The sequence below is a fragment of the Puntigrus tetrazona genome, chromosome 17 (assembly GCF_018831695.1).
Source record: "Puntigrus tetrazona isolate hp1 chromosome 17, ASM1883169v1, whole genome shotgun sequence".
Classification (NCBI taxonomy): domain Eukaryota; kingdom Metazoa; phylum Chordata; class Actinopteri; order Cypriniformes; family Cyprinidae; genus Puntigrus; species Puntigrus tetrazona.
The window spans coordinates 8,891,794-8,918,172 of record NC_056715.1 but is presented as its reverse complement, the minus strand read 5'-3'; the positions used below and the strand labels follow the sequence as shown (position 1 = coordinate 8,918,172).

The following is a 26,379-nucleotide window of genomic DNA, read 5'->3' as shown; positions in this document are numbered from 1 at the left end:
GCTGTAGCGCTCGTCCGCGCCGCTGGATGGCGGGGTTCAGGACGCCGCGCGCTCAGCTCAGCCGCCATCTTGGTGGGGTCGGAAGCACAGCGACTCCAAGGCAGCTGCACGGCGGGATTTTCTGTGCAGTTTATAACAGATGTGTGCGATTTCCTAAATCACTTTATTATTTGCGCTACATTTTAAATCCTGGATCCATGTTAAATGTTTAAATTAAAGATGGGGAATTTGAGCCGCCTATTACAATTCGACACTATTTACACCTGTTCGAAAAGTAGATTGTAATTAGAATGATGGTATGAAATGCTGTATACTCTTGAAGGAAAAGGTCGTACATTTCTGCCGCTGATATGTCCGTCAGAAAAGAAGGTAAGCAATGTATATAACTATGTTTACAATGCTCACGTGATGCATATAACGTTATTTGTAGGCTGCACGTGCTTTTTGTTGACATCAGGGGCTTGACTATAAACGAGTTATTAAAAAGTATGGTAAAAGCATTCATTCTGAATTAGTATTCCAGTCCAAGGTCCTACAACGACTGTATCCTGCAGCCCAAGAGCAGAGCATGCTGCAACCTGCTGCCCAGGAGCCAAGTATACTTGCCCCTGTGCCATCTGTGAAAAGACCTCAGTTCATCCCGCCAAAGACGTCAGGTCAGAGTTTGCTTAAAAGAGTAAATTACCAATAAAAAAATCTAATGCACTCAAGTACTCATCCTTAGGCCATCCAATATTTTGATTTAGATTAGGTTTGTTTCTTCACTGGAACAGATTTGGAGAAATTTACTATTGCGTCACTTTCTTACCAATAGATCCTCTGCAATAATTGTTTGTGGATTATTGGTGAGCAAGTAATGCTAGATTTCTCTAAAACTATTCTGATGAAGAAACAAACTCATCAATATCTTGGATGACCAAATTTTCCTTTTTTGGGGAGAAGGGGGCAAATACTCCTTTTGAATACTCCAATTTAACAAATTAAATTGAATTGCTCTTTTACCCTATTTTAGGTCATGAGAAAAGTACAGCTGTACAAGGCAAAAAGCTCTACACTGTTCTTCCTCCTCCTGAAGACTACCTCATTAATAGTGAGGAAGATTCGGTCGCACCATCCAATCCAGATCCCATTGAATCAGAGGAAAGCCCAGCTGGTGAGTTGTTAACAACTGATTAATAACACTTAATCTTTTAGATAAAAAACAATCACCGTCCCTCATTTTATTTGATTTCCTCTTTAGTCCCACTCTCTAGCAAAGAATATCAGTAGTTGTGGTGAACCAATCCTAGTAATGCTTGAAAATGATCCTATCTCTCACTGCAGATAATATTAGCCATTTTGCCGCTTTATTTTGATGTACTGTTTTATATTTCACTTTTGAATTATGTAAACTGATCAGTTGTGTTTCTAAAGTTTTGGGTGATTTTATTTATTTTGCTTTCTGTTTTTGATTGTTTTAATTGTGCATCTCTTGTTGTAGATCCAAACGATCGAATCATTCGATTCAGTGGAGCATTTTATTAAGCCACTGCTCCCAGAATAAAAAAATAACAAATTAACTACCTCATTCAAAACTTCTTTTTGAGTGTTTTTTATGTTTAAGACATCAAACAAAATGTAATCAGACTGTTTGAGATTGATTTGCTCTGATAAATTGTGAAATGTTTTTGTTTGAGATTCTTTCCTGCTTCTCCTGTTGTATTCATATGGTCAGGATAAGTTGACCCAAGTAAGGGTCTGTTTAACATCCTATATAATATCATTTGGAAATTTGTATTAGTACTGTATAAAATTGTAATACCATCCAAAATATGCCAAAGCACCAATTGTCATCCCACAGTTTTGAGTCTTTTAGTTTAGATGCAGTGTTTGGCTTAGTGTCCATGTTGTACTCCTCTCCCCTTTCACTATAAAGCTCTCCAGATTTCCTGCTCCTACGGTCTTTTTGTTGCTATTGATCTGAATAGACCTCAATGGACAAATAACTTTGCTCACGACACTCTCTCACACATACACACACACTGTCCATGTTACTGAGGCTTCACTCATCCCTCCTTTATTACAAATCGGTCTCATTGTATGAGCTGTATGCAAATGAGCTGAATCTTTGCTTCCTGCGGTGTGTTGCTCAGATGTGCGGTCAGTTCCTCTGCTCTGAATACAGATGAAAAAAAATCAATAGCTCAGCACATCTCGGTGTGTTTGTAAAGTCCTGAGGAGCTTGAAAAGCCTGCAGAAAACTACTGAAAGGGCAAAGGGATACGTGTGTGTGAGTGCTATCCACTCTGGTAATTGCTTCTTATAATACGTGCACATTTCTTGTAGGATGATCTTTATTTGAAAGAATCCACCAAGAGAGTAAATGTAATGAGGCTATAACTGATGTCATTCAGAGTGAATTTATTTATATCTTTTCATGGCAAATCAGCCACTTTAAACCTCTTTCTCCAGAGAATGGAGCCTGATGCCTGTCGGATTTAAAAACCCTTTGTAATAATTCTAATGCTGTGAGAAAGTCCATAATCCTCCTCACCAATGAGCCATTTTTGGATTTTTAGATGCTGATGACCATGAGTTACATAAGAGGAAAAGGAGAAGAAAGAAAAAAGTGTTTCCCAGAACCACAGAGGAAGTATCCACCCCTCCAGCAGAGGGTGCTGTACTGAGCCAGACTCATGCTGCACATCCTAGTAATGAAGGGGACACTGCAAGCTTAGTCCACACAGAGCAGCTCAGCAAGAACAGAAAGAGGAAGATGAAGAAAAAACATCACAAAGAGAAAGTCAAAGCTCTTGGATTGGTTCCTCGAGCAAGAGCCGTTGAATTCACATACACACATGGTGGAGATGGAAATTTAGAGGAGGTGTTGAACTTCCTTCGTACCACACATGAGGTCTACCTCTCTGATCTCAAGTCCTCTGGTATAACATTTTATTATATACTTTACTTAAAATCTCATTCTAACCCAGGCTGTACTTACTTGATTTAAAAAAAAAAAAATAAAAAAAAAAAGTAAAAACAGTAGTACTATAAAATATTCCTACAATTTTTAACCATGTATTGCTCATTAAATATTTATATTTTCTGCTTAATTCTCTTCAGGCTCCTGTGTAGAAAGTGGTCCCTCTCTTTCCCTCATTGCAGCAGAGGCTCTGTTTACCCGTCTCTCAGGCAGGACACTGCCCTCTGTGGAGATCTCTAGGTTATGTGGACTTAGGGCTGTACTGGTGAAGAATGAAGGGCAGTTAAAATCACAGCTGCAAGAATTCAGACACACAAGCACATTACCTGCAGGTGAGTGCAGCTGTTCAGGCCTCCCATATCTGAACATCAGGCAGATGTGTAATTTTTACAACTAAAATGCCTATAAATACACCATTTATCAAAGGTTTGGGGTCAAAATATAAATTTAAAGTAGATTTTAAATAAGTTAATATTTTTATTGATGCATTAAATTTAGGAAAACAGACAGGCAGACAGATAGATACATACATACATACATATATACTGTAGATAAATGCTGCTTTGTTGAGCGCAAGACTTCTTTAATAAACAAACAAAAAAAAACAGGCCACTTAATTAAATACTAGGGATACTAGTTTTATACACATAGCAAAATCTGGATTTAAAAAGAATGTGTCTGTAGTGTTTTTACATGACCTTTTAATGTATGTATGCATGTATGAGTGTGTACGTGCCTTTCTGAAGTCAGATTAGTCCTTAACAAGATGATCAGTGTTTTCCTGAAGAGCTACAAGCACCCAGCGGATTTAGGACATTCCACACAGGTGTCCATGGTGACTCCTAAACATAGCCTTGTCTCCACGACAACCACAGGACATACCATTTATCCATTTTTTTTTTCACCCATACACCATTATTTATTATTCAGCAGGTCAATCAATCAATAATTTTTATTCATATAGCGCTTTTAACACAAATTGTATCAAAGTACTGGTCATTGACCCTGTTGCCCTTTAAGCAATTTTTATTATAAAGCAGTTATTTGGTCCCACTGTGATTCTAATCTTTTACAAGAGAGTTCTGGCCAAGTTTGTTTTCAACCAATTTCAGCAAGAAGAAAACAATAATAAATAAAACCTCAGCAAAAATATAACACACATGCAATTACTACATTATCATTTCTTTTTCTTTCTTGGTTTACAGATGAGGTTTCGGTAGTCTGCACACTTATTGAGTATTGGCTGGCAGAGATTCTGCCCATGCAGAGACAACAGAGGACATGACGCCCCCAGATTCAGCGCCTGAGAGGAAAAAGACTGTGAATAACCAGCAGGTCTCTGATTGTAATATCTCATTACGAAAGAGATCTTCAGTCATGCTGTTTTATAGTCAAGGAAACTCTGGATCAATCAGCTTCAGCAACAATTTGGATTCCTTTTGAAGATGTAGAATGATGTACTCTTGCACTGACATTAATAATTACTTTAAAAGATATTTTTACACTCTCTGCTGCTCATTCTTTCTACACATGGCACCAGTACACTCCCAGAGAAGTATATAACTGCAAGACTCTGAAGTATTGTTATTGGCCGTGACTCTTTCAACGGTCTTCCTCAGCTAATTATGAGGAGTCTGTGGTTTAGCCTCTTAGCGGCTAATTGTCTTAAGATCAGAGCGTCAGCAGCTCCTCGCTGATCTCACAGCCTGTTTGGATCATGACATTTAAGCTTTTATGCACTGGACTGCTTGTAAACATCATTTACCCAAACCAGTGCCTCATGTTTTCGATTCAATGAGCAACTTTGAGCCATCAATGTGACAAGCCACTGGGACCATCAGTGTGATATTTAATAAAGTTTTAATTACATTTGTAAGAAAGCATATATGTGCTTGTATTCAGTGATTGCTTGAATTACCTACCTGCAGTGCACTACATACTATGATCCATTTAAACTGATTCAATGGCTTAACCGTGACGTCAAGGAAGAATGACTTTAGCTATACAAGCGTCTCTAGACCGCACCGTGTGTTTGTGCTAATCTGCGACACAAGGCAACCCACAACACTTGGATGCCATTATAGGATCACTTGCATCTGGGTTGGCTCAGACAGAGTATAATTTTTTTATTGCTTCCCATTATGTTGCAGTGTTTGGAAATAATAACCCTGCCGTTTCCCTCAGAAATATTTCCTTACACCAGCTGGAAAATAGTGCGGAAGACACAGCAGGTGTGATGATGGAATTATACAGTAGCAGCCGAAAAGAACAAAATAAAATAGCTAATCATCTTGTTTTAGCCGTAAACACAGCATATCATCAGACTAAAGGCTCACTGCAGCTTCAATATCGCAGTTTATTGGTTTACGGTTTATGGATCAGGACTGAATATCCACTCAGAAGATGAGAGGCAATCCTGCAAAGAGGTGGAGCGAATATCTGCCAGTCAGAAGTGCTCGGAAAAGCAATTTAATTTAAACATACTAAATGATCTGCCACTGAGTGAGGTCTATTTATTTAACAGGTCCTCATAAAACTAAGATTTGTCAGTCCCCAGTGAGGCCCTGAACTCAGACAGATAAAACATTGTGCGGTTGAAGGGTCTATAGTACTGTGCTAGGAAAAACAATATTCTGCTGTCCTCTGTTTACTTTGTTCTCTACCCTAAGGCAAAACTCCAGACAGGTTAATTTTGAAGTGTACCAACAAACTGATATTTAACTAGGCGAGTAAGTGAGACAAAATGGTGGCAGAAAACACCTACTTTTTTTGTTTCTAGGATCTTCACTAGCGTCCGTAAGACAGAAGTCAGAAAAAATAAATATTTCTTTACATTGCATTTCATTAATGCTTGAGCCTTTCAGTTCCACAACTGTATCATTACATTTACATTTAGTCATTAGTATCACAACTATTTTCAACATTGATAATAGTAAATGCTTCTTGACCACCAAATCGGCATATTGATTGTTTTCTGAAGGATCATGTGACATTGAAGACTAAAGTAATGTCATCACAGAAATAAATTACATTAAATTACATTTTTAATTCAGTTGTGTTTTTTGTATTGATAACTGGGTCACCTCTGACCTGTGTGACTAGACATTATAGCCCTTTCCGGCTTTACGCATGCCAAGCTATACAAAGATGTTGTCCTTCACAACAACTTAACCCTGCATCCCTCACAGTTCCCACTGTCGTCATAGCTAGCATGTCCAAGTGCGTGCTAGCCTCATTTTGGTAATCTCATTGAGACCGAGACAGACAGACGGGGCCTCGCTCTCTATATAAGCTCTGGTCAGAGCAAGACAGCGATAGACGTGCAGTCCTACCAGAGTGAGCTCTGTCCTCTGAGCTTCCTTCTTTCAGAAGGAGAAAAACAAGAAAAGAAAAAGGTCCTGCTCACAAACAAAATTCTGAGGCTTGGGGAATAAATTGATATGATTTTTGGTCTCCCACATCCTACTTTAGGACACATCCGCTACTTGCAGGTGAGTAAAAGAATCTTATTAAGAAACTGCAGTCATCTGCAAATGTTGACAGGTTTGTATATGTATGTGTAGTTATACCTACACTGGGGCAGATATGTAGGGCTAAACTCAAAACTTCCTGGATGTAGATGTAATAGTGAATAATCTTTTTGTTCTTTAATTCAAGAATTTTTACAACATTCCAAATGGTCTGATTTCAATCGCTATTATCTCAAATAATTGGCAATTATTACATTAGAAAACTTACAATCCACTTTAAGTTGTTACAGAATTATCTTGATGATTTACTTTAGTGAGTTCTTTATTATTGTACCATTTACAAATTCACAGCCAAACTGAGTCATCAGTCAGACATGTTAAGGTGTTTCTAATTGAAAGTGACTTGAAGGTTAATACTTGTCAGTTCATCATATAATAATCATAATAACTGTGGATTTCCACTCTCTTTCAGACATCTGCCGTACAGACTGTGACCCAAGGAGCTCACGATCTCGTAGTGCCGCGGGTGGCTGTTTTTCTGGGTGCATTGGGAATTGCGATGTCTGGATACAGCTCTCGCCAACTCGCTGTTCACCACCGCCCCTCCACACGCATCCTGCACTGGATGTCCAAACCCGCCATTAATGTCGATGGCCCTAGTTCCCCAGGTCGAACCCGTCTGGCTTCAGGCAATACTTCAGTGGCCTCCATCAAAAAAGATGAACAAGATCAACCAATCAAAAACACAGGTGACACCGAGCAACCTGTGAAGGCATCGCCTGACATATGAAAACAAACCAAAAAAATCCTTCAGCCATGCAAGGGACTTGTGAGGTCTTACTGTGTAAGATGGAGCATAGTCAATAATTTAGTCTATAGTTATTTGGAAAGTGCCTTCGTACAAGAAAGCCGGTTTTCCCTGATTAGATTGTGTGTTGAGGTTGGCCGAAGTTGCACAAATGATTCAGCAGATATGTGATAAGGACCAACTGTTGGTTTGCTGACATCCTTGTGAAAATCACCTGCATTTTTTAATAAGTCTAAATGTGCAGGCATATTGGTTTGACGATGTCATGCTTTGGCACTGACACTGGTGGAAAGATATTCTGAAATCCACTGAATTTGAATATACTGAATCAAGCCCACATACCAAGCATCATTTGCACGTCGGTCAATGGCTTCCTAATGACTGGCTCTTTACTTAGAAATGTATTTACAGTCACAATAACATCCACTGTGACAGGCATGTTTCCAAAGCTAAACTACTTCCTGAAGATTAGTTTGCTGAATTTATTTACTAGGGCTTGTTAATGAGATGTAAACATACAGGTAGGCTGTGAGTCAGGAGCTATCATTTATTGGCTTGGTTTTCAGGTATTACAGAGAGAATATGTTGTGTTTGAAACAGTACTGTATACAGCACACAGAACGCGAATACACGCTTGTACTGATATGTTTTGTATCATGTATAATCTTTTTAAATGCTTATTTTAGCTGTTTTATATGGCTACAGTATTACAGCCCTAATATCGGTGTTTACCTTATAAACAATACAAAATGTTGTATACATTTAGCTGTGTATGGATTTATATGTTATGCAAATAAAAAAAAAATTAAAAAAAATCTAAAAATATTTTTTCTTAGCATTTCTTTTCATGGTGTATGTTTATTATTATTATTATTATTGCTGTAAAAATCACGTTACTGTAATGCATCGCGGTTGTTTAGGTCAGATAAGCTAAAGATAAGCTAATGGCTAAATAACATTATCTTAAACGTCTGTTGCTCAAGGTAAGCCTTTAAATCAGGATTAGGGTCAGCATCGGGTCAAAAATTAAGGTTACGGTGACCGGACAGGCTGCCTAGTTCGTTAAGCCTTGTAAATTACACATCCGATTGAACATAAACCCTTAATAATGGTGATGTTCATCAAAAGAATGTACTCACACGTGACTCCTGATGGATAGAAACTCACTCAAGTATGTTTACAGCAGGCTGGTAAATGTGATTTGTCGCTCCTTCAAGCAGAGGACAGTATGATCGTTTGAATCAAGTTTAGATCTAGTTCACGCTGTCTCCAGTAGTAGACTACTACTCAGTCCTCATGAGGGGGCAAAAGGACAGATTTTAAGCGGGCTTCATACCCACATCCTGCAGTCCGCTCACGATCTGCTCTCGTCCCGGGAAGCTGTGAGACTCCACCAGCTACAACATGTAAAACTTGTCAGTCCCGGTGAATAGAAGCCCTTCGATCAGGTGTGTAAGCAACAAAACTATCCCTTATTAATGTTTTCGCTATCGCATGGTGTATGTATATGTATTTATAAATCAATAATTTGTATAAGAATGATATGCGGTCATTTTCTCATATAATTTAATGCTGTCTGTTCGTCAATCTGTTAATTCCGTGTTTGTATTATCTTGCTTTAAAGTTGTTGCTGTTATTCCAATTTATAAAAGTTGGCGGTTAAAGTGGTATTATAAGTCATATCAATTGATGTTAGCTAAAGTAGGACAGGCTGGGCTATGTTGAACGGTAAGTTTTAACCAAATTGGAAGTTAGGAGAAAAAAAGGAAGTGGGTAGTTATTGTTTTATTCCTGATCAGTTCTATTAGATTGCAGCAGTAGCCTGCTAATTCATTAAATTGATTCTGAATAGGTAAAAATGTTATATGTTTACAGTAATACTTAAAAACGTGATGTAACTTTATGCTAGTTCTGTTGGGATCAAAAATTAATTTTTATGTTTGTTTTGGTTCTCAGTGACTGCTACGTTTAAAATCATATACGTTGTTCACTTTAGACTGAGTGGCTATAAAAAGTTATTATGCAAACGAGACAATTTACCTGTTGAGATGTTATTGGGAGCTGTTCTTTAGGGACCAATCAAAAGGTGGTATTTATCAATTGTCTTGATATTATGACTTGTGAAATGACAAAGAATCACAAGGTATTACAACGCACCCTGGTCTCTCACAGCCATGTAGGTTTAGCATCGTCCATGGGCTTTTGCATTATTATGCAAAGTTTACCACAAACCTCATTCAAATTTCCCTGCCATTGGTGCAAAGCTTTCTGAAAGTCTCTGATCTCAGTATGAGCACAGATCCTAATACAAAAACGTTTTTATAGAGTTATTGATATGAATATTTGGAAACACCACTCTGTTATTTGGATATTATATCAAGAATTGGACATAAACCACATTTGTGAATAAACTATGTGTATGTTTTTTGGGGGGGTTTTTTGGACTCTAGAGTGAAACAAGCTGTTGGTAACATGGGGAATAACTCTGGGAAAGAAAGACATGGGTCTTCAGGTAAGTTGCTTTTGACAGAAAAGCACACACGCACACACATTCAGTGTACAAAATAATACAATATAATTTTTCACAAGAGAAAAAATATCAACAGAGACAGAGAGAGAGAGATATAAACATAAAAATAAGGAAAGAAAATAGTGCTGTGTGATGCAGGCATGTGAATGTTGAGAAAGAAAGGACTGCAGGAGAGTTATTACATGTAAAAGAAAGAGAGGGTGATTATTGGAATACTGTACTGTACATTCTTCCCTGTTATTGGTGGTGTCCAGCGCTCTCAGACTCACTGACTCAGCAAACCTTTCCCACCAAGAGAGACGACAAAGACTTCTTAATGAAGAACACCCACACACATTCAATCAAATCTGTTTTTGTTGGTTTATATATTAAAAAAAGGAAAACTTCTTAAATCAATAATACTCATTCCAAACTTTTATGAAGCTATACAATAGTTTTGTTTAAAGAACAGACAAATTTGTGGGGTTTTTTGCTAAAATTTACCTAAGGAGTATGAAAAAAAATGTATAGAGTTCTTTTATTTGCAACCTAACAGTGTAAATTATGTACAATATTGTTTGATGATGATGGATATTAAAGTTTAAGGGAATAGCAAAAAAAATGCAGAAATGGAAAAATTAATGGGAAAATTCTACTTAAAATTCTAGTTATTATGTCCACACACAGTTCTTACTAAGTTGACTGATCATGTTCTTGAATAAATGTTCTTGAAAGACACTTAAAATCAGGGCAAAAGGATAAAGGACATTTTATATAATTTATTTTTATTATTTATATAAATCTTTTCTTTTAAAATATCTATAGATATTCTACTGGAAAACCAGAAAAATGATTAGGAAAGTAGTGTTGATCATAGTGTCATCTATCCAAAAATAGACAAAAATATCTCTATTAGACTTCAATTAGTAGTCACATAATTCTGTTCCCAGACAGTGTCTTCTTGTCCCCTGAAACCATGAATATTAACCACATTCTTAACATCCAATAAATAACAGATATATAGTTTAATTTCTATGACAGACTAATCTACTCACGCAAGTTATTATGTCAGGAAATGTTTTATTTAAAGAGAAATCTGTCAGCTCTAAGACCTGTACCTCTTTTTTTATAGTCACTGTTGTGGAAACGTATGAAACACCTCCCACCTCGCCATATAGTGTTGTTACTACCTGCTCACCAACCACGCAACTGGTGTCCATTTCCAACTGTACAAGCACAGGCACCCCTGAATCAACTCAAGATGCTCTGAGCTCCACCAATCAGAACGATGAGCTTCTGTTGGACTGCAGGGCAGAGCCTGCAAAGGAGGCTGAGGAAGGACTTAAGATGACAGAATCACCTGAGCAGGTGTCTTGTTCCTCAGATGTGTGTATGAATGGAGACGCAGAAGTGGACGCAAAACTTCTACAGGAGTGTTTGAACACGCTGCAGCTTAACAACACTGAAGAATCCACGCACATATTAAACGGTGAGTTAGGCCGTGATGCTTTGTCCATTTATTCCTAAACTGAAGCATGTACATATTCAGCCTACATGAACTTCTACACATAATAGCATTCTCAGTGTATTACTGTACATAAATTTGTGGGACTCAACTAGTGTTGCTGATAACTAGTGTTCTGATCATGGGAAGGGAAGAAAAAATACTACATGCAAATAAAAGAATGCAAATAAATAAGCATGCATATTTATATTTGGCTTGTGTTTTTTGTTAAAATCGCTTCTCAGAAGTATTTGACATTATTTTTTAAATTATGAACACATCTGTGGAAAGTAAAAGGAAATACAACCCAGAGTATATTAAATAATATTCATTTACTTTTTTATTGTTGGGTTGCCACTTGATATACACTCTGGGTCTGAAGAATAACCTTTATAGATTTGTATTCACAGCTGTTGTTAACAGATTGTTTATTAAACAATTTTTATCATAGGCAATAAACCATATGAGGCACTGCAATGACTTTACTACTGTTGTAAATTAAAAGTGACACGCTTTTCTTTTTGTGGTTTATTGCTTTATTATGTGCACATACTTGCATTATGAATCACTTTTTGTATGTTTTTCAGATATGTTAAAATGTTTTCTGGTGGAGAGGGAGAAGATGAAGGAGGACTTGAGAAGCTTTAAGGAGAAGATTCAGGTGAATGACATTTGCTTGTTTTTGTAGCATCCATGTACTCTCAACTGATACGTTGTGTCTCAGCTGCCCTAAACCATGACATTCAGTTAGTGCTTGACACTTTGGTTTATAAAATTCCCTCTTTTGAAGACAGAGGGAAATGCAACAGGAAGTCACATTGTTCCCAGAGGTGCAGGTCAAGGATTGTCTGATAACAGTCCGTCAGCTTCAGCAGAGGCTTATGGGACATGCAACCCTACAAATGACTCCTTTCCTGTCTTAGCTGAGGAATGGACATTGTTTTTGTGAGTGTGTGTGTTTATGTTATGGTTCTCTAATGTAGGCCTAATCTGGTAGTCTCAAGGAATCAGATAAAAAAAAACTATTTTTGACAGGAATGAGGAAGAGAGGGAGGAGGCAGAAATGAGAAAAAAAAAAAAAAAGGGGGGACGGTGAATCATTATCCCTGTTATAGATTTTGAATTGATAGATTTAGTATGAAAGAAAAGGAAAGTTCAAATTAGTTATAGCAACTTGTAAACAACAAACCAGTTCTCTGGTCTTAAAGTAACTACACAGGCTGCCAGGCCTGCAGAAGTAGTTGGAGTGATTGAGACGCAGATGGAAACAGGGAGTGAACGGGAGATACTGAGGGGGATGAGGGGAATTCTGTTCAGCTCTTGCAAGAACAAAACTTTTTTGTTTGGCCACTGTGACAGCAGAAGTCAGCATGTAACGATTCACTGACCAAACAAGAGAGTGTGTGTGTGTGTGTGTGTTACTGCCCAGACTTCTGTAAGTGGACATGTCTTTACAATTCAACTCAACCACTAATCACACTTACTTGAACTTTGTTAAACCAAATTAAAAACAGGACAAATCAAGTCAACTTATTTTTATAGCGCTTTGTACAATAGATGTACAATTACTTCAATGGAGCTTTACAGAATTAAATAGGAAATGATAATCAATAGTGTCATTATTCAGTTCAAGTTTTGTCCTGACCCAAAAGTTTCAGGGCAGTTCAATCATTTTGCTGAATATTAAGCGTCTTTTAGACCCCAAGCGAGACAAAGGCAATAGTGGCAAGGAAACCATCAGGTGACAGAAATGGAGAATAACTTTGAGAGAAACCAGGCTTATACAGAGACTGGACTAGTTCATTGCTGGCCAGTTGATCTATTTAATGTCACCAAATCAAAATTGTTATCTTATTTTTTCTTAAATGTTTCAATGTTTATTATAAAGGGTTTATCCGTATAGCTTTAAAAAATCATGGGCTCTTTAATCAGAAAAAATGTTTTGTGCGCTGATGCAAGAGCAGGAAAATAATTAAACTTGGATATATGGCAGAATACAGAAGAAAAGTCAGTCAGTTGCTTGTTTATTCATTTTTTAAAGTCAGACTAAATGCATTTGTGAAATGCAATTGTAGCATGATCTCATCCAGCATGTCCGCATGTTTATCGGACAACAGTTGGTTTTGCTGTTGTACGCTTTTTCCAGCAGCCAGAACATGCACAAAATGTATTAAATCATTACCACAAAGCTTTCAAAATTCACTCATAAGGTTTAGAGTCACTCTTTGTAAGTTTCATTTTGACCTGAATCTCTCATGCAATGTCAACAGTCTCACTTTGCTAAAATGCTAAAACCCATTTGCTAACAATGACTATACTCACAAGCACAAAATATGGGTGTGTGCGTGTGTGTGGTGTGTGTTTGATGGGTGGTGGGTCCCTTCATCTGCAGCTTTTGTTTCAATATTAACACACACGTTATGAACGTAAGAAGCTGGCGGATCAGTTCCAGATGGACTGCTCTGAATGCAGGAGTCACACGCTGGCTTTGGCTTTGGCTGGAAAAAGCTTTCCAGAGTGTATTAGACCATTGTGTCGGACGCACTTGTCTGTGGGCGCTTTTCTGTGTGTAGTCGAGTGTAGCGATTACGTAGCGTGTATGTGTGTGCGAGGGGTTTTCGAGTAGGGTGAGAGAGTCGCACTCTATCCACCTCCACACACACTGTACGAAAGCCCTAAAAAAGAGCAACAACGTCTTATCATCATGGGTGTGGTACTTCCTTAGAAATCCCAGAGTCAATGAGCTGATGTCTAAAACATCACCACTGTCCAGAGAGAGGGAGGGAGGTGTGGTCATTTTCTGTCCTGTGTGGATGACTGGAAAGCTGTGAGTGTGAGCAGAGAGAAAGACAGAATTTAATGACTTTAACAAGGTTGGATGATTGCCAACATGTGTTAATGCTGTTGCACTCCTTTTTTATTCATCAATAAAATTAAGTGTCTTTTCAGAGCAATTGGTTCAGGAATTAAACCGGCTGATAGGAAAAGATTTATTTTGCATCATAAGGTAAAATGGTTGAAAATCCCTCCTGTGACAGACCATTCTTATTGTGAAGTCACTGAGGATGCGTTATATCACTAGCAATAATCACTGGTCTTTTCATTTCCTTTAAAAGCTGGAATACGCTACAAAATTGTTGCCCTGAAGCTAGTTGCAGAAAGTCAGAGACAGCTTGCAGATTTTGGTGAGTCAGAGCTGATAGATTTCACAGAAAATGGCGTAGTGTAATATGGGCACAGATTTCTGATTCCCGTCGGAGGATATCAAATGTATTTAATGATAATGATGATTTTGAGCTGATTTTAGAAAACAGTGTTTCCATTTGCATTGCGTCTCCTCACAATGAGGCACACGTTTAAGCCTTGTCGTTCTGATTCTTAGTAGTTTATTTATTATCTTTTGCTGTTACCATTTACAAAGGCCTGAGATGTGCGATGCATAGTGTTTTAAAATATGTTCAGATATTACACAACATGTAGCGTATTCTTTAGTGAATTTCAGAAAGTAAATTAAATTAATTTAATACTGGTTTGAAAGTTTAATTATATTTTAAAAAATCTACAGATTCAAAAAAAGAATAGTTGTAGTGTATAAAATACTACAAATTTACACAAAGCTACACTGCTAAACAAAGTGTGCAGTCAACAATTTTATATTGTGCTTTGCCAAATATTTCAAAAGGGTTTTCAATTTAAAACACATTACAGAAATACCAAAATACCCCCTAATGTCTGTTTTCCTATATCAGATATCAGTGTGTGTGTGTCAGGGAAAGTGTGATGTTGTGTATTTTTGCTATAATCAGCTCCAGCTGGGTTCTGGAGGCCTCGGAGTGATGAAGAGGGTCCTGAGACTTCCCCTGCTCTCTCTCTCTCTCTCCTCCTACTCTGTTTCCATCCTCCTTCAATGTTATTTGTTTAGACAAAGCTGGGGTCTTCAACCTTTTTCAGGCTAAGGAACTAGCGTCTGATCTATAATAACATGCATATAGTATCAGTGTAATTACGTGATGCTTTCATTGTTATGAAGCTTACATTGTAAAGTCATTAAAGTAATCACTGTAAAAATCAAGAGTCACGCCATTTTATAACAATGGCAGAAGTTACTAATATTAAACATACTATTATTTTTAATAATATATATCTTTTATTATTCCCACAAAACAATAGCTCTGTGATTTATAGTCTTTTAATAGGTCTTACGTTTCTGTTCTCCACCTTTTCATCTTATTAATTTTTCTCTCTCTCTTTTGTCCTGAGTAACTTTTTGTCCTCACATTTTTCTGTTTTATGTTACTGATAATTTTAGTAGTCGGTCATTTGTCTTTACATGAGTAATTTACTCTCTGGCAGAATCAAGACATAGAGTTTCAGTCAGTTCTAATGAAAGAGAGACAAGAAAGGAAATAAATGATGAAAGAGAAAGAAAGAATGATCGGTCATGATGCTTTTAAAAATGTGATTCTGAAACTAAATTGTGTATACGTGTGCTATCATTCTAGGGAATCACACTTGTGCTTCTCCTAACTATTGAGAAATCACTGTATCGCCAGGACATGCTCAAGGCTGCATGTGTGTGTGTGTGTGTGTGTGTGTGTGTGTGTGTGTGTGTGCGTGTGTGTGTGTGTGTGTGTGTAAATATGAAATGGCCACCGCATGTAAATAGCACAAGATACGTTTCATGTCTTTAAAAGAGGACTCGTTACTGATCTTGCTGAGACGTGCAGAACAAGCTCAGATTTCTAAGAGTGGAGTTTAGTGTAAGCATATTGTGTGTAAGTGTGTGTTTAGCAAACAGTGAGCGGTGGACAGCAGCTCCATAGGATCACCATAGCGGTGAGATTCACAACAAACCTTTTGACCTCATAAACTCACAGTTGAGTTACAACTCTATCCAAGAGGAAAACATTCATATCCTGTCTACTGCTCTGCTCTCAAAGACCAGAGACCCACTTCCTCCTAGTAATACTGTCTGCTTCGGAATAGATTAAAGACATCTTGAGGAACAGGTTTTTTTGGCATGTGTGAACAGCAACGTTCCCATCAAATTGGTATATATATATTTTATATATATATAGTATATATATTGTTTATATTTTAACGTTTCATTAAAAGTTAATTCTAATTTCATATTTTAATTATATATATATATATATATATATATATATATATATATATATATATATATATATATAAAAATTAAAATTATACCAAATAATATGACTTGTTATCTCATTCTGCAGGCAGAACGTGAAGAGTGGCAGCAATTCCAGGCAGACCTGAAGGTGGCGCTAGTGGTTTCAGACAGACTGAGGGCAGAAGCTGAGGAAGAGCTAAGTACATTAAGAGCAGCAAGGCAAGACCTGGGTACACAGCTAGCTGATGCCTTGCAGGGTCGCAGAGAGGTCGAAAGTCAATTGGAGAGCCTCAGAGTTGAGCTAGAGCAGAGCAAGCAGAAACTGAAGCAGGTCACAGGCAGCCAACAGGGGGCGCCGGCAATGAGGGGCCTAGAGAGACAAGTGGAGGGTTATCGGAGGAAAACTGGACCCGAAGATGAAATGAAGGGAAAAGGAGAAACGCGCGTCTCTGGTATTACAGAGAGCTCAAGGTGAGTGTTATCCAGCTATGTGAAAATATTTGAAAAATAAATATATACCTATACATGCATGTCTTTTGCAGTAGTGTGTCAGTAGAAAATATCAGTCTGCATTTCCAAACATTCATTTTGCAGTTAATATATTAATCCAGTGAGATTTTTGTTTGCCCAAGGAGTCTAACAAGAGCCACAGACATATCTGATCTCATCATCATCCAGTCTGTGCAGAATGAAATGAAAAACAGACCAAACCAAGTCAAGACTGAATCCAGAAGAGCTGTGGCAATGTCTCCAAAATGCCTAAATAGACATACTTTTAAAGCTACCAAAAGCTACTTTAAACACAAAAGATGGTCACATCAAATTGTGATTTAATTTTGTTAATTGATTAAAAATCTATTTACAGCATTATTTTTTGACAGCATCCTACTTTTTTATCATTTTTATCTAAAAAGTGTCTAAAACTTTTTAACAGTACTGTAGCTTTGCAGGTAGGTCTCTTGAAGCATTTTGGAGACATTGCCACATTTCCTCTGTATTTAGTCTGTCTTGTGCAAACAAAAATCTCACTGAATTATTACAATTAATTGCAAAATGAATGTCTGGAATTGAAAGTGATATTTCCTACTAACACACTACAGCAAAAGATTGAAATAACTGACTTTTTAGATGATTTAAAAATAAATACTAGTAAAATACCACCATACAAAGGTTCAAATTATAAGATTAAATAAATGCACAATATAAACATTTAATATGCAAATGTAATGTAATGTAATGCAATACACTGATAATACAATAATACAACTGTGCAGTGTTGCTGATCTCTTTTTAGGTCCATTAAATAATATCAACAGATACGCCTTTTGATTTTAATAATTTATTAATGAAGGTTAATGTTAAAGTGAATATAAAGGTGTTAGGTGTTAGCAATTTTGCCAGACGTTTTTTTAGCAGTGTTGCTTTGGCACTTTTCAGTTGAGAATGGGTAACAAATTCATGTTTGCTAATGTAGTTAACTAACAAATGTAACCTTATTTTAAAGTGTTAACAATATACTTTACAATTTTATGAATGATTTTAAACTGTCTGTATCTTTTAGAAGCGTTTGGATGGTGTTTTCTTTAATAACAGCTTTGTTTTGGAATGAATCTGTTGAGCGAAGGGTTGAATGAATCACTTAGTACTCTAACAGATGCTCACTCATCACTATCTGATGTAATTACAGAACACTCATAGAATAAATAAATAAATAAAAAATCAGATTCTCTCAGGACTCAAGTCTGTTAAATGAATCATGGAATATGTACTAGTTTAAAAAAATCAAGGTAATGGACTTGTTACATCTGAACATGTTAGAGTGGAGTCAATTCCTCTATGTGGAACACAAAGTACTCTTGATTCCCAACGGAATCAAAGAATGGATTGTAGTTCAGTCTGATTCATGCCTGTTCATCCGATGGGATCCATCAAGAATTCATTGTGAATTGGAGAACAGTTGATGCATGCCTAAGAGTCAGACATATCTGATTTGTCCGAAAGACAACATTGTTTAGTAATTCTAAATGATTCATTGTTTTGCAGCCCACAGTCTGTTAAAGAGACCGTGTGACCTATGTTATGTTCATGGATCATTCCATCATTTTGCAGGAGCCTGTGTCGGCTGCCCTCAGATTACTCTGATGTTGTTGTAAATGGTACATCCCAACCTTCCGTTACTATGACAACGGTATCTGTGAGTAGAAAAACAAAAAATATTACCTTTTCTGCTATTTTCAATCTTTTATTTTCAGATATTATGATTAAGTATCTAAAACATTTGACAGTAAATATCAGTAAACAGTGTCTAATCACTTCTCAGACTTCTCAGATCAAGACTCAAGCATTAAGTTTAGACCAACAGAACAACAAGACCAGCTCCATTAGAGGTGTGTGAATGTGTTTCATCCAGTTGACTGGATTTCACTGAATATTTGTTCCCTTGCTAGCATACCTAAATCTTACTGACACAAATGATTTCTTTCATGTGCGTGTCTATGCATGTCCAACAGATAAGAAAGTGGGGAATTCACTCCTACAGAATTGCAACACTTCGGCTGTAGATGTGACAAATAAAATCAACAGGACAAGGTGAATCAAACACTCCTAACTGTTTTTCCACCCGTGGTTCATGAGAAACATTCTAATGATTTGCTAGATAGTAGAGAGCTGACATGAATCTGCTTTCCCATCAGGGCACAGGAGGATTTCCCATCAGGACTCAGGTCGCTGAGGCTTCACGGCAGCTCCAGACGGAACTCCCTGCTTCGCTGGTGTCAAGGCAGAACTCAGAGATACAAGGTACTGAATTCAACCAAACTAAACTAAATAGATGACAGATCAAACTTGGCAGTCGGCCATACACCCCCTTGTCTCAGCCTCAGACAGCGCGGACCACCCACAATCCTTTCACTGACCGTCTGATGCACATTGTACACACAACTGAAAAGCACTTTCTCAGTCTGGAAAGCTATAGTCTGACACACAGGGTATTTTTTTTACCAGTCTGCCTGCATAAGGAAGCCTGCAAGTTACAGGGTTGAAACAGCAAACACTTCTAGATTAAAATAGTCTTTTTTCACTCAACTAGATTTACACTGCAATTTAAAACTTTAGGATAAGTAAAAATCTTTAAAATAAATATTTCCATTTATATTTAATATATTCAATGTATTCAGCATTAAATGAATGAAAGGTTACAGTTAAAGACACTTATAATGTTAAATAACAAAATATATTGATATATTACATAAATGTTGTTATTTTGAACTTTCTTTTAATCACAGAATCCAGAAATAAATTATAGAGGTTAAAGTGTCACCGAAGACTGGAGTGATGGCTGCTGAAAATTCAACTTTGCCATCACAGGAATAATTAACATTTTTAAATTGATTAAAATAGATAATAGTTATTTGAAATTGATAAAACATACTGTGTTATTTTGAACAAATACATGCAGCCTCGATGAACATAAGTTAATTCTAAAAACTGCCATACCATTTTATATACCTTTTTAGATGCAGGTATAGATGAACCATACAGCAAATACCTGTATAGAAAATAGTAAAAGTCAGTCCCACAATCTCTATGTTGGTGGTTCTTCACCAGAAAAAAACTACAATAAAACTAGACCATGTAGATTAGAATATATATATATATATATATATATATATATATATATATATATATATATATATATATATATATATATATATCTGCCTGTCACTTCCTCATTTTGCTGCTTTTTGTGTTTCTTTCAGAATATCGAGATCACTAATTTCAGCAGTTGCTGGGTGGATGGTTTGGCCTTTTGTGCTATTTACCACAGTTACCTCCCCTCTCATATACCATACGACAAACTCAGTCCAGAAAATAAGGTAATAAACACTTTACACACATGACTTACACAAGAGTTGCTTTGATAATGCTGATGATGGTTTTATCCACAGAAAGAGAATCTCACTCTTGCATTCAAGACTGGAGAAGGTTTTGGAATCTCTGCATCGCTGGTGGGTGAACTTGGGTTTTCTAAGCAACTGTGTTTAATTTGGTCAATCACGTAATTACTACACCCTGATTCAGCCACAAAACAAATCAAGCAATGCACTAGTAATTAGTCCCAGCTTAGGCGCTGACTTTAGATGAGGAGAAACTTGACAGGCGAGATGTGTAAATGGCTCAATCGTGATTGAATTGACATGTGAATAAATTAGATATGATTGATTAGATATGTAATTGGCTCAGAAATGATTGGCTAAACAGGAGAATTACTCAGACAAGACTGACTGGATATGTAAATGACTCAGACATCATTGGCTGATATGATAATGACACGACTGTGATTCCAAAAATTACTCAAACATAGAAACTATGCAGACTTTTAGTATGATTTAGTATGGTTGTCCATTTCTGACCAATGTGTCATTGCGGTTCCTCAGACGGTGGAGGAGATGCTAAAAGATGAAGCACCGGATTGGCACAGAGTTCTGGAATACGTGGAGAGCATCTACCGCCACTTTGAGATGTAAGACACAATGCTTTCATAATTCCACCGCAGCAACGGTATATTCTCAGAGGAGAGAATCCACCTTCAAGCAGCCTTAAAGTGGACATGAAAGATCTGGGATCAGATTTTTAAAAAGTAACTAACACTACCACATGTTCTGACTTCTTCCAAGCAGCAAATGGAACTACTTGTTTTATTATATTATTCTGAAGAGCTCTCAAACGGACTTAAGAACTCGTGACTATATGCTTTCTTGTTGTGCCTTTAACCAATCAGCATATACAGCTAAGGTGATTAGCTCAAAAATGTTTGAGCCAAGAACTGAGAACCCAAATACTGAGAGGAACTGGAATGCTATTGAATAGCTTGTACTAGTATTAAAGACTGCCGAGCAGCTCCTGAGAAAGGCTGGAGTCTCTCTGTAAAATAGCTTTTTTTTTTTTACTTGGATGAGGAGTGTCTATCAGTATGTCTGCCCTCTGTTGGTTTTCATGTGATATTGCAGGTTTCAATTCGTCATTTTGCTCTTTTTTGTATTCTGATTCTTATACAGTAAGACCTGGACTACAGTATAAATATCAGATCACAGAAATCGTTATTCTTGAATGTGTGCCATGTTTTTTTCGCTGTGATCTGATTAAGGAACCGAGCTGATTCATTCAGCAGCTGTAATATTATCCTGTTTTCTTTGAGCCCCATAACCATCACTGATACCCTGAAACACCAAAGTACCATCGCTGTGATCCCGTGAGGTCTCAAAGACAGGCATTAATAAATCAATGTTTCGTTTTCACTGTTTACGTCTGTTCTCTTACTGCGTGTTCAGTGTAGTTTTCACTGTCAAATGTGTAAGGCTTGGTAAGTTTACCTGAGAACGTGTAGTAGGAAAAAAATGTGGGAAAATATTAATGAATGTTTCCTGGAGCGTTGATGAAAGGAACATTGAGTGTCAGTGGCTGCGCAAAATTAATGTGGCACAAAAATTGACACACATTATTGCTTTCAGTATTTTCTCCATTTTCACTTTCGCTTTTAGAAATGTATTCCTCTGTTTTTATGCTTCTACATACATTTTTAGTTCAGCAGTCTAAAAAAGTGTTTTGTTTTGTTTTTGTTTTTGTGTTTTGGATATGTAAGTGACTCTTCCTGTTTTGAAATAAACGAAAGACCAGCTGACTGACATATGATTAGCTTCCACGGGACAGATACGTCAGAATAAAAGTGAATAGCACAATGCGCGTAAGTGAAAATATAATGTAAATTTTCCATAATAAAAGTTTTTATGAGGCTACTTAAATAATGTAGGTCGCGCTTTATGTTGGTAGTGTACGTATTTGCTAGTATACAAATATATATTACTTCTTAGTGCATTCCTAAGCTTTATCCTTTTTCTGCATGCATGCATATTCTTGATCCGGGCACATAATATGCAAGAAAAAAAATCGTGCGTAGTGCTACGTATGCAATAACTAAATAAATAAATGCATGCGCGCTTGTAAGAGGGACTTTTTCTTTGAAAGTGTGTTACTTGGCTTCACATGCTTCCACGTGTCCCTGAAACCAGGAAGCGAGAATGAATAAACCAAACAGCCTGAGAACTGTCCGCCTAGTTGTCACTGGACTGTCTGTCTGCTGTCACCCGCGGGTTTCCCAGTAACCATCACTGCTCCCCGCTCTTCAGCACGGTGGGTGTGAATACATCTCTCTGTGAGTTGTTGTTATGCTGATGTTGCAGGGTTTGTTTTGTTCTGACAGCTGAGAGATCTTACTTTACTCCTCCAATCAGAGGACTTTTAAAGTCTTCGTGTGTTTTATATAGTGCATATGTACACCAGTGTAGTCAGACTGAGTTGAACGAATCTCTTAAATGAGATTTTAATGCTACGATGCGATGAGCGTTAATGAATGAAAGAGCTCCATTCATATACAGTGAAACAGGATGTTGCAGGTGGAGGTAAAGCCACGTAGTTCACGTACAGGTTAAGTAAGAATAGAACACGCCCACATACTTGTTAACAATGGACCAGTAATTGCTGTAGCCTAACTCATGTGTTTGTCTTTTAATCTGTGCTGAAGGCTCTCAATATGCGTCAGAAGATCTTGGTGACAGGAGGAGGAGGATACATTGGCAGCCACTGTGTTGTGGAGCTCATAGAGGCTGGTTTTCACCCGGTGGTCATCGATAACTTCAGTAATGCTGTGAGAGGTAACCAGACTTCCATAAACCATACACAGTGAAGAATGGTGGTATTCTGAACACACGGTGACCCCTGTCAGTAAATTCCACTGCGTTGCACAAATATCCAGCACACACAGTGAGCCCTTGTGTGGACCACATGTAGGATGTGCTCTGTTAGGCAATCCATAGTCTTAGGAACTAAAAATGTAAAATAAATAAATAAATTTTATTTATTTTTATCTTTTAAATTTAAATTTCCTGTTTTTCATGTCCGTCATTCTTTGTGGATGGGTTTTGTTTGAGGAGAGGGTGATGTTCCAGAGAGCTTGAGGAGAATAGAGAAGTTTCTGAATACTCCGATTGAGTTTCATGAGCTGGACCTTCTGGATAAACCTGGATTGGAGAAAATATTCATAAAGGTAAAAAATAAATATACACTTTTAATAATTTTTTTGTATATTCTATTTAATCTTTTCCATATCCACTACTTTGTTCAATTAAATCTAATTACATTTCTGCACTGAGCCACAACATGTCTCCAAATGTTTTATTATTTTTATTGTTAGGTAGCCATGTCTATTTTCTGTTTTACTATATTTATATTTTTATGTTTTATTTTGTATGCATTTTTATTTTATTGTTTAGAGTTTTGTTTTCTATGTTTTATTATTATTTATTAGTGCTGTTAGTGCTGTTAAAAAAGTACAAACACAGGCAGGAATATATGTAAAGAAAACATTTGATGTATTATATGTTTATATAAGTTTAGTATTTAAATAACTAGTATTTAAGTTTGTATATATTTAGTTCATTTAAAAATGGATGTCCTTGTGAGTAATTGTGTAACAGCGCCCCTTAGTGGCTAATGGAGTTAATTGTTTTCTCTCTGCTATCTGTGCGCCCCAGCACTCCTTCTATGCAGTGATGCACTTTGCAGGACTGAAAGCTGTGGGTGAATCAGTAGAACAGCCTTTACGGTACTACAGAGTCAATCTCACAGGGACTATCAATCTGCTAGAGGTAAGAAATGTGTCTAAATTGTTGGTATGTATTTGCACGGATTTCCATTATGTATAATTTTTATGCATGGTGTGTCCATATGAATCTTTGAACAAATCCGATAACGGATTCAGTACAGTTTAGCATTTGTGCGTGCATGTTAGTGCTTAAGGCATGCATTACTGGCTTTGGCTCTGTGTGTGTGTCTGAATCAGGTGATGCAGTCTCATGGAGTGCGTAATCTGGTATTCAGCAGCTCCGCCACTGTCTATGGAGACCCCCAGAAACTCCCCATTGATGAACAGCATCCAGTGGGTGGCTGCACAAACCCCTATGGCAAGACAAAGTACTTCATAGAGGAAATAATCAGGGACCAGTGCACAGCAGAGAAGGTAGCGGACCGCTCTCTTGTGACGCCTTTGACCCTGTGGAAGGTTTGTGACTGATCAGATGTCTTGCAGGACTGGAATGCTGTTCTGCTCAGGTACTTCAATCCCATTGGTGCTCATATCTCAGGACAGATTGGTGAAGATCCACAGGGAATCCCAAACAACCTTCTGCCTTACGTTGCCCAGGTAACCAGTCTGACCATGTAAAGTCTGGAAGAGCTGTGTGTGTGTGTTTATTGTAACAGATGTTGTTCTTTCTCCCTTTAAATGGCAGGTGGCTATTGGAAGACGAAAACATCTGAATGTGTTTGGAAATGACTACAGCACACCTGATGGAACAGGTGATGAGAAATATTTCTGATTTACATGCTAGCTTTGGTTTTCTAATTCGTTTTTTTTTTTTTTTTCCTCTTTTTTTTTTGGTCAGTTTTCTTTATTGTTGTTTATTTTAGTCGTTGTTGTTAACTAAAACATCTGGTTAATTAAAACAAAGCCGAAAGAAAATATAACTTTTAGATGAAAAGCTAAACAAAATGTAGGTATGTTGCCTTTTAAACAAAATAAGCTGAAGGACTAAACTTACAGAGACTAAAACGGATACAAATAAATTAAAGCAAAATAGAAATATTGAAATATTAACATTGCATAGCTAACAAAATTATGTAGAATTATATACATTTATATAAATTATACTAATATTTTAGTATAAAATATACTAAAGGGGGTTGTTGTTTTTTTAATGTATATTTTGAGTTTCTTTCTAGCCGTGTTGGTTTTAATTTCAGCTAATGTTTCCACTTTCTTTTCATTTTAGTTTTAAGTAAAGACAGTAACACTGATTCATTCTTTCTGGGTAGGTGTGAGAGACTACATCCATGTTGTTGACTTGGCAAAGGGGCACATTGCTGCCGTCAGGAAACTGAAGGACAACTGTGGGTGTAAAGTATGACTTTTTTTTTTTCTTCTTCTTTAATGTGCTCCATTTTTGCATCCTTTTTACTCATTAGTTTTACTTCGCTGTGCTGGTCTCTGTGTAGGTGTATAATCTGGGCACAGGTACGGGCTACTCAGTGCTGCAGATGGTGAATGCCATGGAAAAAGCTTCAGGTCGAAAGGTGAGGCTTAAACCTGCTGCAGTCCAAAGTGCATACATTACATTATTTATATATGTTTTTGTGTTTTGGATCTGATGTTCTCTTCAATGCTGGTATTTTTCTTCTTGTTCCAGATTGCGTATGAGATCGCGCCTCGACGCAGTGGTGATGTGGCCTCCTGCTATGCAGATCCAACCCTGGCCGAGAAAGAGCTGCGCTGGAAGGCCGAATTCGATCTGGAAAGGATGTGTAAGTGTGAACTGAAATCATTTTAAATGCCTGTCACGTGCGTAAGTAGATAAGAGTGTAATGGGGCGTGTGAAGTACTGACAGCTCTTTTTTTTCCCAATCACACAGGTGAGGATCTGTGGCGCTGGCAATCCCAGAATCCCACAGGATTCAGTAATGGAACGCAGTCTTGAAACTGGATGAATGCAGAATGTTTCTTATGGAAATAAGGGAATTGCGCTCAAAAAAAAAAAAACGAAGCCAAAGTGGGACCATGACGTCTTTCATTTTGTAATGGTTATATGTAAAATTATCATATTACAAGAAACTTGAATACAAACATATGATTTTATGAAATTTAAAATGTCTCTTTTGCTTTCTAATGTCCTCCATTTTTCGTGTAATCTCACTTTTAGTACACTGAATGGCTCATTTCTAATGTAGAAATATTTATACTTCTTGCCAGTTTAAAATAAAAAAATGATTTTGTTTATTTAGAAATAACTTTGTGTTATTGTGTTCTCGTATTATTGTATGTCCGACTGAATTTTTCCAACATAGTTCATTTAACTGTTCTCTATAAATATATTTATTTA

At 37.1% G+C, this 26,379-nt stretch overlaps 4 protein-coding genes across 8 annotated transcripts; all 4 read left to right on the top strand.

Annotated features, from left to right (window-relative positions):
- The first annotated feature begins 83 nt into the window (after window positions 1-83).
- On the top strand, window positions 84-4,798 carry LOC122362147 (glutamate-rich protein 1). 2 transcript variants are annotated; one of them, XM_043263454.1, is made up of 6 exons: window positions 84-369; window positions 524-656; window positions 1,013-1,153; window positions 2,559-2,921; window positions 3,103-3,294; window positions 4,168-4,798. In XM_043263454.1, the coding sequence occupies exons 1-6, from the start codon at window positions 304-306 to the stop codon at window positions 4,245-4,247; spliced, it is 975 nt and encodes a 324-aa protein (XP_043119389.1). In that variant the 5' UTR covers window positions 84-303; the 3' UTR covers window positions 4,248-4,798. The 2 variants fall into 2 exon arrangements, with proteins under 2 accessions (XP_043119389.1, XP_043119391.1); XM_043263456.1 differs by having other exon boundaries at window positions 87-369; window positions 516-656; window positions 4,168-4,796.
- Window positions 4,799-4,838: 40 nt separating this feature from the next.
- Window positions 4,839-8,402, top strand: zgc:193593 (uncharacterized protein LOC564090 homolog). The gene is made up of 2 exons (XM_043263458.1): window positions 4,839-6,453; window positions 6,905-8,402. The coding sequence occupies exons 1-2, from the start codon at window positions 6,403-6,405 to the stop codon at window positions 7,220-7,222; spliced, it is 369 nt and encodes a 122-aa protein (XP_043119393.1). The 5' UTR covers window positions 4,839-6,402; the 3' UTR covers window positions 7,223-8,402.
- Window positions 8,403-8,555: 153 nt separating this feature from the next.
- si:ch211-195o20.7 (cytospin-A) lies at window positions 8,556-22,497 on the top strand. Of its 3 annotated transcripts, XR_006253063.1 has the most exons (14): window positions 8,556-8,688; window positions 9,691-9,752; window positions 10,882-11,238; window positions 11,841-11,914; window positions 16,497-16,861; window positions 18,500-18,584; window positions 18,711-18,777; window positions 18,901-18,979; window positions 19,084-19,189; window positions 20,149-20,265; window positions 20,338-20,397; window positions 20,827-20,912; window positions 22,032-22,133; window positions 22,459-22,497. XR_006253063.1 is itself a non-coding variant. In XM_043263448.1 (13 exons), exons 2-13 carry the CDS (start codon window positions 9,713-9,715, stop codon window positions 22,072-22,074), a joined length of 1,479 nt encoding a protein of 492 aa, XP_043119383.1. In that variant the 5' UTR covers window positions 8,556-8,688; window positions 9,691-9,712; the 3' UTR covers window positions 22,075-22,423. The 3 variants fall into 3 exon arrangements, 2 of the variants coding, with proteins under 2 accessions (XP_043119383.1, XP_043119384.1); XM_043263448.1 differs by lacking the exon at window positions 22,459-22,497 and having other exon boundaries at window positions 22,032-22,423; XM_043263449.1 differs by lacking the exons at window positions 22,032-22,133; window positions 22,459-22,497 and having other exon boundaries at window positions 20,827-21,694.
- gale (UDP-galactose-4-epimerase) lies at window positions 22,492-26,287 on the top strand. Of its 2 annotated transcripts, XM_043263451.1 has the most exons (11): window positions 22,492-22,601; window positions 22,971-23,100; window positions 23,377-23,492; window positions 23,980-24,093; window positions 24,288-24,464; window positions 24,534-24,647; window positions 24,736-24,802; window positions 25,319-25,404; window positions 25,499-25,576; window positions 25,690-25,804; window positions 25,913-26,287. In XM_043263451.1, exons 2-11 carry the CDS (start codon window positions 22,980-22,982, stop codon window positions 25,975-25,977), a joined length of 1,053 nt encoding a protein of 350 aa, XP_043119386.1. In that variant the 5' UTR covers window positions 22,492-22,601; window positions 22,971-22,979; the 3' UTR covers window positions 25,978-26,287. The 2 variants fall into 2 exon arrangements, with proteins under 2 accessions (XP_043119386.1, XP_043119387.1); XM_043263452.1 differs by lacking the exon at window positions 22,492-22,601 and having other exon boundaries at window positions 22,977-23,100; window positions 23,380-23,492.
- The last annotated feature ends 92 nt before the right edge of the window (window positions 26,288-26,379 follow it).

Coding starts and splice junctions, on each gene's coding strand:
- gale (XM_043263451.1), top strand. CDS start 22,980: ATGCGTCAGAAGATCTTGGTGACAGGAGGAGGAGGATACATTGGCAGC. Junction 23,101..23,376: donor CTTCAGTAATGCTGTGAGAG/GTAACCAGACTT, acceptor GTTTTGTTTGAG/GAGAGGGTGATGTTCCAGAG. Junction 25,405..25,498: donor AGGACAACTGTGGGTGTAAA/GTATGACTTTTT, acceptor GTCTCTGTGTAG/GTGTATAATCTGGGCACAGG.
- zgc:193593 (XM_043263458.1), top strand. CDS start 6,403: ATGATTTTTGGTCTCCCACATCCTACTTTAGGACACATCCGCTACTTG. Junction 6,454..6,904: donor GACACATCCGCTACTTGCAG/GTGAGTAAAAGA, acceptor ACTCTCTTTCAG/ACATCTGCCGTACAGACTGT.
- si:ch211-195o20.7 (XM_043263448.1), top strand. CDS start 9,713: ATGGGGAATAACTCTGGGAAAGAAAGACATGGGTCTTCAG. Junction 11,915..16,496: donor GCTTTAAGGAGAAGATTCAG/GTGAATGACATT, acceptor CTCATTCTGCAG/GCAGAACGTGAAGAGTGGCA. Junction 20,398..20,826: donor TTGGAATCTCTGCATCGCTG/GTGGGTGAACTT, acceptor GCGGTTCCTCAG/ACGGTGGAGGAGATGCTAAA.
- LOC122362147 (XM_043263454.1), top strand. CDS start 304: ATGCTGTATACTCTTGAAGGAAAAGGTCGTACATTTCTGCCGCTGATA. Junction 370..523: donor TATGTCCGTCAGAAAAGAAG/GTAAGCAATGTA, acceptor TTAGTATTCCAG/TCCAAGGTCCTACAACGACT. Junction 657..1,012: donor CATCCCGCCAAAGACGTCAG/GTCAGAGTTTGC, acceptor ACCCTATTTTAG/GTCATGAGAAAAGTACAGCT.